Below are 11549 nucleotides of genomic sequence, written 5' to 3'. Positions count from 1 at the left end.
CTCCACTGAGTGCAACGTGTAGCAGGAGTCAGCTTTTATTTGGGTGTTAGATGTACAGCGGAAGCAGACCTAATGATCTCCAGTCTGAGTCGGTACACTTTAGTTTAGCTGCCACGTTGCACCGGCGTGGAAACGTGTGTCTATGCAAATGTCAAACCATAAACTGACTTTTATTTTGAAATCTGTTCAAAGAGCAAATGCATGAATGGCCATGTTGAGTAAAAACCGCTTCCCCTCATGCTGAAGGTGATTCTGAATCCAGACGGATCTAATCACAGCTGTATTCTATGCCTGGTGTCAATCAGCCTGCTCCATTTAAAGACAGCTGTTTCACCGCCCCTCCCACCTAATTATCAATGCCCCTCCTCTGCAGGCTCATCAGCTGCAGCATCAGGCTGTGGGTACTGGAAGCGAGCAGGGTCATAAAGGTCATCCCTGGGGTCATACGGGTGGGGGAAGTAGTAGTAAGGGTAAGGGTGTGGGTAGGTTAGTTTCTTTTCTTTGGGAGCGGGGGGTAACGGCTCTTCTACCGGCTCCTCCTCAGGTGGGGGAGTTGGTGGAGGCGCCTCGATCTTTCCCTTGATGGACCTGGGAGGGTGGTCGATCAGGCAGTCGGGGTCCCAGTAGGGGTCGCAGTCATACTCCATGCCCTTGAAGGCACGGACAGGGACCACGGGGGTCTTCTTGACGTAGACTGGAGGTGGAGGTGGAGCAGACTTCTTTGGAGGAGGAGGAGGAGGAAGATGTTTCTGCACTACCACGGGGGCTGGTGGGGCCTTCTGAGGGGTGCAGTGGGGGTGGTAGCGAGGGTCACAGAGTACAGGCACGGCGCCTGAAGGCAGGTAGACGATGTGAGGCTTGCAGAGGGGGTCCTTGCTGTTGCAGAGGAAGAGCACGTCAGCCTGAGACATGGCGGGGGGAGGTGGAGGAATTATCGGGGGTTCTGTGGGCTTTGGGAGCCCTTTCATGGGAGGAGGCGGAGGTGGGAGTTTGCACGATTTGTCAGTAGCTGGGTCGCACTTGATCTTTGGCACGAGTTTGTTCTGGTAGTACGGGGCGTCGGGACCGTACGTCTGCTCCAGATACCTCATCTGCTGGTAGAGCATCCTCAGCTTGTCGATCTCATAGAGCTGAGAGAAGAAAACATATTCAGGCAAAAGACTTACAGACCAAAAAACAACATTTTAACCAAATCTGATCATAATAATCGCTCAGCTTTACTACACCCTGATTGAGGATTTCTGATAAAAGGAAACCTGATTGCATTCAGGAGATCATGAGTATATGGAGACAACAATGTGTTCCAGGTGTCGTACCCCCTCCACGTGTCCGATACTGCTGTAGTATCTGTAGTAGGACTGGAAGTCTGGGTTTCCTCTGTGCCACTTCGGTTCCACGTTACGTCTGGGTCTGGAGTGAGTCAAGAAGCCGTTGGCTTTCTCTGAGTCCAGGCTGAGTTCGCTCACAGGAACCATTGCTGATGGAGGAGGAAGAAACCTCACTTAGGCCATGCAGAGTAAAAAAGAAAGTAACTGAGCTGAGGACGGCGCTGCTCTTACCTTCCTGCTGGATGGCGCTCAGCAGAGTCTTGGCCTCCAGGTGGCCTGAAAGCAAAAGGACATATTTAGCTTAAGTCCCATCAGGGGGACACACCTGGGTGTGTGAAATTAAGTCCTTGTATTTGATCCATCCTCTGGGGGAGCGGTGAGCTGCAGTAATAGCCGTGCTTGGAAACCATTTGGTGGTTCCAATCCTTCAATGCCGAGTGTCAGACAAGGAGGCACTGAGCCCCATTTTTGGAGTCCTTTATATATATAACTTGGCCGTGGATTTGAACTCAAAAACCTCAACTTCTCAGGGCGAACAGCTGGTATACGGACAAATTATATATATATATACATTTTTTTTAACTTGAACAAAAGTTAAAAAACTAACCTGAGATGAGCAAGAGGCAACAAAGAGGCCCCAGCACACACAATGAAGAAGTCATTTTGAACCCCTGCAATGCAGAGAAGAAATATTTGAAGAGAAAAAACAGAAAAAGTAGATCGTTTCTATTCCTTGTAAGAAGTTATGCATCAAATTTTCATGAATAATTAACATTTCTTTGAAGTTGTGGCTCACACGTATCAGCAGAAATCAGGTAAATCCAGGTTAAAACTGTTCTATTTAACAGTAAAACTAGTCTTGCTTCATTGGTGCAACATTGAAAATAAAGCGGATGGTTTTCTTACCTGGTTCAGGAGGCCGTCTTGACAGCTCCAGCAGGCAGAAAGGGATAAATAGGAACCCACACGTCAGCCAAAGTGTAAAATACAATTCTGTCCAATGGGATTTCACCAAATTTGAATACAAGATCCTACCTCCTGGACAGTTAAAGTGGGCCCTGTGGCTACAATTAGTAATAAAAAGCGCCTGGACCAAAGCCATAAAGAAAAGACTTCAAATGGAAACTCCCCATTAAGTCTGAGGGGAAAGAGTTACCTGCTGCGACAGCTGCTAAGTGTTGAGGAAAGGCTGCCTACTTACTGAATATCAATGCCAAGAAAACTAAAATTACAGTGATAACCTGCATGGTCTTGAGCAGACATTGCTCAAGAGGTTTTACAGATTTGTGCTGCATGGTCAGACCATGGAGGTGGTCATTTTTGTACGAAGAACACCTGCTTTTCTGGGACTGAGAGTGACTATCACAGCTGCCTTTTTGTGCCTCTGCATGTTTGCCATTAAATCTGAGCTGCCTGAAAACACAGCATTTTTACAGGAAGTCCTCACATTCAATTATAAGTCATAAACGTGTTTGTGAGCTGAAGTTCCTCCAGCTCCTGCAGCCTTTGAGAAAATAACCTTTTCATCGTGATCTCTCAGAATGGAAAGTTTCATGGTTTTGGCACATCTTCCACAAATTGTTAAAGACCCACTCTGACGAAAATTGTATTTTAACGTTCTTGTGACAGAAATAAAATTAGGCTTAAAATCGTTTTTCTGAGTATTTCTTGATTCAAATTGTTGTGAATCAGGAGCACACAAAAAAAATGCTGTTTGAAAAAGCTGGGATGACATTTAAACTGGGAGAGCGTGTTAACAGATGGGTGACAGGAAGTGGGGTGGGCTTACTCTGCCAACAACTCAGAGGTGAATTTCTGATGAACTACTGCCGCTCTGCAGAAACTATGTCCTAGAAAACCCTTTTTATTTGTGCAAAGAATGGCCTAACCATAATTAATAGATCACTGGGAACGCTTTTAAAATAGATCAACAGTTGATCGTTCTGGTACTTTGACTACGTTTACATGTTTGGACTTTCTATTCTCAAATGAATATGAAGATATTAAGAAGCTTTGCACTTTTTTTTTACAGCACATTACTGTATATTTGTAGCTCACATTGTAGTTTATGTTGGAAAAATGTATATAAGTTTATTGCCCGTTTATCAGTTTATTGTTAGCTAAATTGATGCAAGCTGTTTCAAGTTACTAGTTCTGGGGAGGTTGCTGCTGACCGGGCTTGGAGTTGTGGTTGGGGCCCAAAAGAGGCAATCAGGAAACACAACCTTTATATCCCTTGTGCTATCCTGTGGGGTCAAGAGGACCATTGACGTGTTCTCCCTACCATGACAAAGGTGGATAAAGGGGGAGAGGATTTCATGTAATCCATGGACACCAGTGAAGATCACAAATCATTGAAGAAAAAAGGTTCAGAGCACTGTCTAGTGGGTCTAGATGACCCAACACCCAATGTTAAAGTGCCTAAGATAGCACAAGGGTTACACTGTACTTGAGCCAGAAAACTGGAAGATGCCATTAATTGCTTTTCTGGAGACGGTACAAGATGAAAAGCAAAAGTCTTTTAGTCAGCCACCAATTGTGGAAGTTGTTCCACTTCAAAAGATGAGACCAGAGAGAAAAATCCCCTCCACAGAGATCCCAGCTGAGAACTGAACCAGGACCATGCAAGAGCACCAACCTGTCTGTTCAGTAGGTTAGTGTTTGGTTAATCGCCTCCATTGATGTTCTCCGTTTACCTCTCTTTGGGGCCCAGTTTTGAGAGTGTATAAATAAATCTATTCAATAGAATCGTACTTCTGAGCATTTTCCTTTGGCTCACTTAGATTGGTCCATCACAGACACTGACAGCCCCGTCTGTCCTGAAGCCTTGTTTATGCATTGTTTACTTTTCCCATAATTCCACTGTCTAAAGCAAATCTTTGTTGCTTGAGCTCCAGATTTGCCTGCAGTTCAGTTTCTCCCCGTTTTACAGAGAAAACTAATACAAAAAAGAAAATAAAGGCTACCATTTCTGAGTTTTGTAACCTAAAACAAACACTGGAGAGAAACAACCATCACACAGATTTGAAAGGTTTATTATAGTTTTCTAACATTTGCAATTATAAATGTACAGAGAAGCTCTGCATCAACTGATGCAAGGAGCTGTGACCTGAATAAACAAATACTAACTTCTGACGTACATATTTACAAGCACTGTGGCCGTTCACAGGACCATAAAAGCGGCGACACATATGGATTATGACCACATTCAGAGGGAGTCCTCGCTCTGAAGATGGAAGGGACCGCTCAGACGAAGGTGATGCGGCTGCGCGCCTGGTTGATCTGCCACACGTTCAGCTCCTCGTACTCCTCCAGAGCCTCCTGGAACTGAGCGGGCGTGAAGCCCCGGGAGACGCAGCGCTGCTCCGCTTCAGCCATGCGGACCACGCCGCCAGAACCGCCGCGACCCGCCGCGCTCTCCGTGGCCAGCTCCCGCACCAGAGAGAAGATGACGTCAGCTGGACGGTGGGCCCTGAAAGGGGAGAGGACACAGTCAGAACAGCCTTGGTAGCATTCCCAGCATGCATCACTGTCAGAATGCCCACCAGCATAGCAATACAGCACAAGAAAAGGGTCAGAAATGTCGCTAAAGAAAACCACACCAGTGTGAGATCTGGGCTGAAGTGTGAACATGACATCAGCGCCTGCTCAAGTGAACAGGAAACCGAACACAAAGCTGTAAAAACCTGGAGGTTTTACAGCTTCCTGCAGGTCACACAGACACTCCTATTTAAAAAAGAAAACCCTAAAGGGATCCGGCTACTGGAGTGGTTGTACCATACCCTCTGCTCTGTAATGTTTGATACCAACCTCGTCGCGCTGGACTTGTCTGCTTGCAGCGAATCCTTTGACATCTCCATGAGTCTCATGGCCTCGTTGACATCTTCCTTCTCCACCGTGTCCATCATGCGAAGCCGGGCCTGCAAACGAGCAGAGAAAGTGCGGGCGGGGTTCAGACGGGGGTTCTGAGGGGCCGGCACTCCTTAATCTGACCGGACCGCGTCGACGGAGGCTGCGCTGTGCCGGCACTGTCAGACCGAGACAAGTGCAATGCCCTCTGGGATGCCCGGCAATTGCCCAAGTCTCCGCCTCTCAACACCAGCTAATCTCTCCACAGGTCAAACAAGCACATGGACATTAAAAATAAAACCATGTAGACTTCATGTAGAAGGCATAGATGGCAGTGCTGGCCATAGTCAGTTTTGCATGGGTTTGCACAGCTGCTCCAGGCATGCACAGGCTGACTGCCCACCCTGCAAAGCTGGCCAGGACCAGAAGATCCTTGACAGAAGTCTCAAACGCTCGTTCTCCTCATCGAGACCCTGCAGCGCCCCCCTGTGGACGGTCCATCAGTTTACCTGAAGTGCTGGTTTTGCAGTAGCTGGTGACTTCTACCTGCACAAACAGCACTTTTGGTAACCAGAGGCAGAACCACAGACGACTGTCAGAGAGGTAACAGAGAAACGGAGGCGCTTTGGACCAGCGTGGGAGAGAAGTGCTCACACTGCAGTAGACTGTTCTGATCACTACCTGCACTGTAAGCACTTTATCTCATGCTGGGCAGCTAATGAAAGCATAAACCTCCAAAGACTTTGAAGGGAGCGAACTCAGAGGTCCGATGGAGCTCCTGCCAAGCAGACGTGTCACAGGTTTTTCATGTCCTCACCAGGGCGGTGGAGAGGCGGAGGATGGAGAGGAGGGTACGAGCAGAGGTGAAGGTGGTGTCTTTGCTGACTCTGGCCTCCTTCCTCATCTCCACATAGGCAGCAGTGATGTAATCCGCGAGGGCCTCCGGGACGACGGGCTGCCGCTTCTTACACAGAGCGATGTAGCGCCTGAAGGGAGCGTCCAAAATGGCGTTAATACGTCTTGCCAGGTGCTCAAGGGCTTGACGGGAAACATGTAAAAGGACAAGCAGCACCTCATCAGCTTCATGTCGATGGGCGTGAAGTGCGTGGGCGGCTGTCGGCAGTGCTGGTGGACGTAGGTGATGTGCTGCGCCAGACGCAGGTCAGCGTCGGCATCCGGCTTGTCCTGGATGAGCCACAGCAGGTCGAAGCGGGACAGCAGGGCGGCCGGCAGCTGAATGTTGGCCTCGATGCTCTTCCTGGGATTGTAGCGGCCGTAGGCGGGGTTGGCCGCAGCGAGGATGGAGCAGCGAGCGTTGAGGGAGGTCATGATGCCGGCCTGCACAGCGAGGCAGAAATGCATCGTGACTTGTGCGGTTGTACTTGAACTCATTATGCTCGGGGGGGGGGGGGGGGGGGGGGGGGGGGGGGGCAGGCAGCTGCTCCTACCTTTGCAATGGATATGGTCTGCTGCTCCATCACTTCATGGATGGCTGTTCGGTCAGCATCTGCCATCTTATCAAACTCATCAATGCAGCACACACCCAGGTCGGCCAGGACCAAAGCTCCGCCTTCCAGGGTCATTTCACCAGTCAGGGGGTCACGCATCACAGCTGCCGTCAGACCGACGCCGGATGAACCCCGACCTGTGGTGTACTGGCCTGGAGACCACAGAAACAGGCGTTTGACCACACATCCACGTACGTTTCACATCTTTCATGTCTTCTTCCAGAGGAACGTGGATGAAATGAGAAATCAAAAGACTTACTCCTGGGAGCCAGGCGGTCGATGTACGACAGCAGCTGAGACTTTGCTACTCCCGGGTCTCCCATCAAGCAGATATTGATGCTGCCTTCAGGGAAAAGAGTCACAAAACATGAGAGCTTCAGTTTCTTACATTTTACAAAAGCAGCTGAATTCTCTGAATCAACTGTGGCTCCACCTTTGAACTCAATCTATGGCACGTTTGTCAGAATTGTGCAGGTGTGCTCACCTCTGATCTTCATGCCCTTAGGAGCCTGTTCCACTCCTCCAACCAGCAGCAGGAGGAGAGCCTTCTTCACGTCTTCGTGTCCATAGATCTCGGGTGCGATGGAACCGGCCAGTTTCTCATAGAATCCCTCCTCTGTAACCAAACGTGGCTGCGTTAGCTGCTGCTGAAGGGACAGACGTTTCTGTGGTGTCCAGCCTGACCTGTGATGCTGCGCAGCTCCTCATCACTCAGCTCTTCAGTCGCCAGCTCGTCGTCTTCAGTTTTGTTCATTAGGGTGATGTTGTGAGCCTCCAGATATGTTTCTGATAGAAGTCCCTGAGAAGATGAAACCAGATGAGTTGTAACATGCAGCTCTGTTCTCCTGTTAAGATGAAAGAAAAACAACGCTACCTGAATAGCCTGACTATAGCCGGAGCGCAGCAGAGGGAGGAAGACTCCGGTGATGGCCACGTGGTCTCCGGGCTGGGCCAGACGCGTGTTCTCGCCGCGTGCATACACCGTCATGCTCCTGGGAATGTTGCCTACTGGCACTTGGTCACTCTGGAGAACGACAACTCGTAAGACAGTCGCTAAATACCAAGAAGCTGATTTCAGTGTTTGGAGCTTCGTACATGTTCCTGAATTCGCAGCTCCTGGAATTTTACGAATTTGGAGCCCCGGGTCTGCAGGTAGAGCCGCCCCCCAGATTTGTTGGTGACGCACTCTTGGCTGGGGCACATGATGAGCGGCATGAAGGAGGGAGACTGGATCTGTGGCAGAGATCGGGGGGTGGGGGGAGGTGAAGCTGTTGCTTGCTGGTTCGAATGTGACGCCAGTTTGGACGCGAGCTTACGGGTTGGTAGGTCTCGGCGCCGCACTGGTCACAGGTGTACGTCGCCACCGCCATCATCGGCTTGACCTCAGTGGCGCGGGTCACGATGCCCCGAACGGTGACCAGCTGACCGATGCTGTCGGCTCGGATGTCGCGCACCACTTTGGACTTGGAGGTGCTCGCAGGTTTAAAGTAGAGCTCGCTGTGGACGGGAGAAGCAGTTTTCAGAGCAGAATTCAGGCTGAAAGGACAAAAAATAAATAAATACTGGAATAAATCTGAACATCTACGTACAATCTCCTCATGAGTTCTGGTGGGTACTGGTTTCGGGAGTCTCTGGTATCTGCAGAGTCCTGCAGTCTTTGTTCCATCATCAGCCTGTGCTCAATGTACACATCCAGAGAGTCTTTAGCCACCACCTGAATTATTAAAACACATTCAGATTGATGGACCGGCTGATGGTTCGCTCAGTTGAGATAGAAACAGCATAAAAGAGCTCATCTTTATTCCGTTTGCTTCCACAATGTAGTCCTGACAGCAGAACGTCGTCAGTGTGGGGCGGTTTTAAAGACCCGCTATGATGGAAATTGTGTTTTGGGTGACATTGTTCTCATGATGGAGGACATATAGCTTAACATTGCACTTATTTATCAAAATTGTTGTGAATCAGAAGCAGATGGAAGACCACTCTGCAAAAGACTGTTATGTAGAAGCTATGCTGGCCACAAGCCCCCGCTCCTACCCTGCCCTAGGAAATGACATGGATTTCACCTAAAAACAACACAATCATAACTAAAAGACCACTGAAAATGCTTTTACAATAGAACCAAAACAACAATTACACGTTTCTTCTACCACAAAGCTATGTAAGATTGTCAAAAAACTACTAAAGATGACCACAATTCTGTTTGCAGACAAACTGCAATAATCCATGCAACAAGATAATAAGAACAACAACAACAAAAAATGTGCTAAAACGCACGTCTCTCTCTTTGTACTCTGGCAGCAGCTCGTGGACGGCGTCGGCAAACAGGCCCGTGTAGCGTTTGGCGTTTTCACTGATGCTCTCCACCAGCTCAGGGTCTTCTTCAGCCACGTCGTCCAGCTCCACAAAGAGGCCCACCTGCTCCCTGTGGGCCAAAGCCACCTATCCACAAACACACCAAAGCTATTAGAAAAACAAGCATGTTGACAAGCTGATGGGAAGGACTCAGTTGGTTGATTTAAAAAGCAGATTATGGTGGATAAACTGGAATAATAATGACAATGAGAAGAGAAAACAGGCGCTCTCTGAAACGCCTCCATCTGCCATAAATGCATGTGCTGTGCATTGGCTGTACTCACAAGTTGTGCTCCGTACTTGAACACCTTCTTCCCATTGCCGTCCTCTGTGTAAAACTCCTGCAGGAACCTTTTGCACTTTTCTGCAAAACACAAATCCCCGGTCTTAATAATACAAACAAAGGCGGTTTGAATGCTGTTGGCAAAAACAGTTTTATGCATTATATTCCTATAACAGAATGATTATCAATTTGAAGCTGCAGGCCTGCAAACTGGGAGCTAATTTGTTGTCCTGCGACGACCCTCTTTGTTGAGTAACATGGCATCCTGTAATCTCGATGAGTCACTATTGCCTACTGTAACACACAATTAGCCGCCGGAGCCCTGATGGAAGCTAGTTTTCGCACAGGTGCGCACATTAGCGCGATTTTCGGGTACACAACAAACGGGCTTCCTGGAGCGGATTTTCCTCAGAGCGCGTTGTAAATAAAACAACAACAAGCGCGCATTCACTTCGGCGCCCCTCTTTTTTGAAAACACTTCAACCCCAACTTCGGAAGCAGAACCGCGGAACTAACGGAATTAACAAACAAACAGCCTTTGTGTGGCGATAAAAACCATTTAACTTACTTGTAGGTAGCAACGGGAAAGCGCCAGTGTGGCTTTATTGCGTATCTGGTCGAGGATGTTATTGTAAACAAAGCAGCACATGGCTTTTGTGCCGCGTCACTTCATATCCCTCCGCGGCTCCTCCGCTCTTAAAAGCAGTCCATGCTGTTGTTTTCTAACCGCGGCCAGCCATCTTTTATCATTAGCTGCTGCTAGCAGGGTAGTGATTCGTACACGCCGCCCCGACCAAACGCATCTTTAATAGGATAAATAGCCCAGCGGTAAGGGGGGAGACGGCAAAAACTAGTCCCAAGGGGTGTTCTAAACATGCGCAAACCCGAAATATATTGATCCAAAAACGGTAACATAAATTATTTTTACCCGGGGACCATAAACTATCCATGTAACAGCATGAAAACTAGTTTGGCGCATAATAAGTACCGTTTACATACACTGAGAGGTGTTTGAGCACAATTTAGTTGCATCGTTTTTTGTGTTCTTGTGTGTGTTTTTTCCTGACTCTGCTTGTTGCCACACAAGTTTTTTAAAGGGTCTGTCAGTAGTTACGTTGTATAGATGTTCAAAACCCTGAGTCTGAAGTGTTAGCGTGTCTGTTTTCACGGAAGGGAACGGACTGCGCGGCTCTACAGCAGCAGCAGCAGCGCCGGCTGAGTCACCGCACGAAGCGCTAAATACAAAATGGCCCGTTCACGGACGCCACAACAGCTACGCAGCTAGCATGCTAACACTCAGGAAAAAGGCTGGAGTCTCTACTTTGGCCACACATTTGGACTCTGTGTACACGAACTACAAAACCTGTGATTTTGTGGTGTTTAAAAGCCTTTTCACCATAAAGGGAAATTGTAGAAGTTACCCAATCATGAAAAGCACTTTATTTATGCTGGTTAAAAATATACGTTCATATTTGTACGTAAAGATAAAGTTGTTGTTAAAGGCGGCAGACTGTTTATATACATTGTGAAATGTCAACTTTCTGCGGGCCACCATCGCAGGGCATGTGCGTTGAAGTTGAGTGTGGCGCCTGCTCCTTTGTTTAAGGCTCCATCCGGGTCACCGCGGAGTCACCAACTCCAACGAAGTACGACTCACCAACTTATTAGTAACCATCTTAGGAGTAGTTATGTCTTAACGGGTTACTCTAACACACCGTGCTGTAATGTAACCACGACAAATAGAAATTAAAAGTATAAAACTGGCATTACAGGTGAGATAAAGTAGTGTATGAGATAAAGTTCACTAATGAATGACATCATCAACACGTAAATCTTCATATGAAATGTTCAGCGACATGCAGCTTCACACGATTTGCTTTTCGTTTAAAGATATTTGTCAAAAAAGGAAATCCGGCCAACCTGTTGCTGCCATGCTGTTCTCCACAGACACACAAGTCCTTACCTTTCTCTGCCGCATAATCCTTTCGCGCCATGGCTGCAGGCGTTCAGCTCCGCGACAGATGATTCGTAACGCAACGCTACAAAGCCCAGATGAAGTCAAACGTAAAGCTTAAATAGATATTTTATTTTCTATTCTTGGAGTGCTGAACTCATTCACAAGCACCCAGCTCCTGTCGGTCGGAGAGCAAAAAGTGGCGCGAGTCTGACAATCGCATCAGCCAATAGTTTCGCGGCTTTCACAGAGGAGGGGCGGGATTTGATAGT

The 11549-nt window shown here is 48.0% G+C and overlaps 2 protein-coding genes and 2 non-coding genes across 5 annotated transcripts; all 4 read right to left on the bottom strand.

The window, feature by feature from the left end:
* Positions 1–3: 3 nt before the first annotated feature.
* Positions 4–2343, bottom strand: LOC101166058 (leucine-rich repeat extensin-like protein 3). Its single transcript, XM_004073024.4, has 5 exons — positions 2235–2343; positions 1936–1999; positions 1560–1604; positions 1317–1477; positions 4–1130 (listed from the first exon to the last, which is right to left on the bottom strand). The coding sequence occupies exons 2-5, from the start codon at positions 1988–1990 to the stop codon at positions 354–356; spliced, it is 1038 nt and encodes a 345-aa protein (XP_004073072.1). The 5' UTR covers positions 1991–1999; positions 2235–2343; the 3' UTR covers positions 4–353.
* A 2004-nt stretch (positions 2344–4347) lies between these two features.
* On the bottom strand, positions 4348–11317 carry mcm7 (minichromosome maintenance complex component 7). 2 transcript variants are annotated; one of them, XM_004073023.3, is made up of 15 exons: positions 11287–11317; positions 9325–9404; positions 8963–9127; positions 8275–8399; positions 8002–8182; positions 7781–7918; positions 7560–7709; positions 7370–7484; positions 7170–7301; positions 6945–7028; positions 6626–6837; positions 6250–6515; positions 5995–6163; positions 5139–5248; positions 4348–4800 (listed from the first exon to the last, which is right to left on the bottom strand). In XM_004073023.3, exons 1-15 carry the CDS (start codon positions 11315–11317, stop codon positions 4575–4577), a joined length of 2184 nt encoding a protein of 727 aa, XP_004073071.1. In that variant the 3' UTR covers positions 4348–4574. The 2 variants fall into 2 exon arrangements, with proteins under 2 accessions (XP_004073071.1, XP_020562063.1); XM_020706404.1 differs by lacking the exon at positions 11287–11317 and adding an exon at positions 9892–9934 and having other exon boundaries at positions 4575–4800.
* mir19d (microRNA 19d) lies at positions 5513–5605 on the bottom strand. Its single transcript, NR_107138.1, has one exon. It is a non-coding gene; the product is annotated as a microRNA 19d (primary transcript).
* mir106a (microRNA 106a) lies at positions 5797–5903 on the bottom strand. The gene has a single exon (NR_107137.1). It is a non-coding gene; the product is annotated as a microRNA 106a (primary transcript).
* Positions 11318–11549: the final 232 nt, after the last annotated feature.

This window comes from Oryzias latipes, chromosome 10 (assembly GCF_002234675.1).
Source record: "Oryzias latipes chromosome 10, ASM223467v1".
NCBI classification, from domain to species: Eukaryota; Metazoa; Chordata; class Actinopteri; order Beloniformes; family Adrianichthyidae; genus Oryzias; species Oryzias latipes.
Note: the sequence above shows the minus strand (reverse complement) of the source record. Positions and strands in the feature narration are given on the sequence as shown.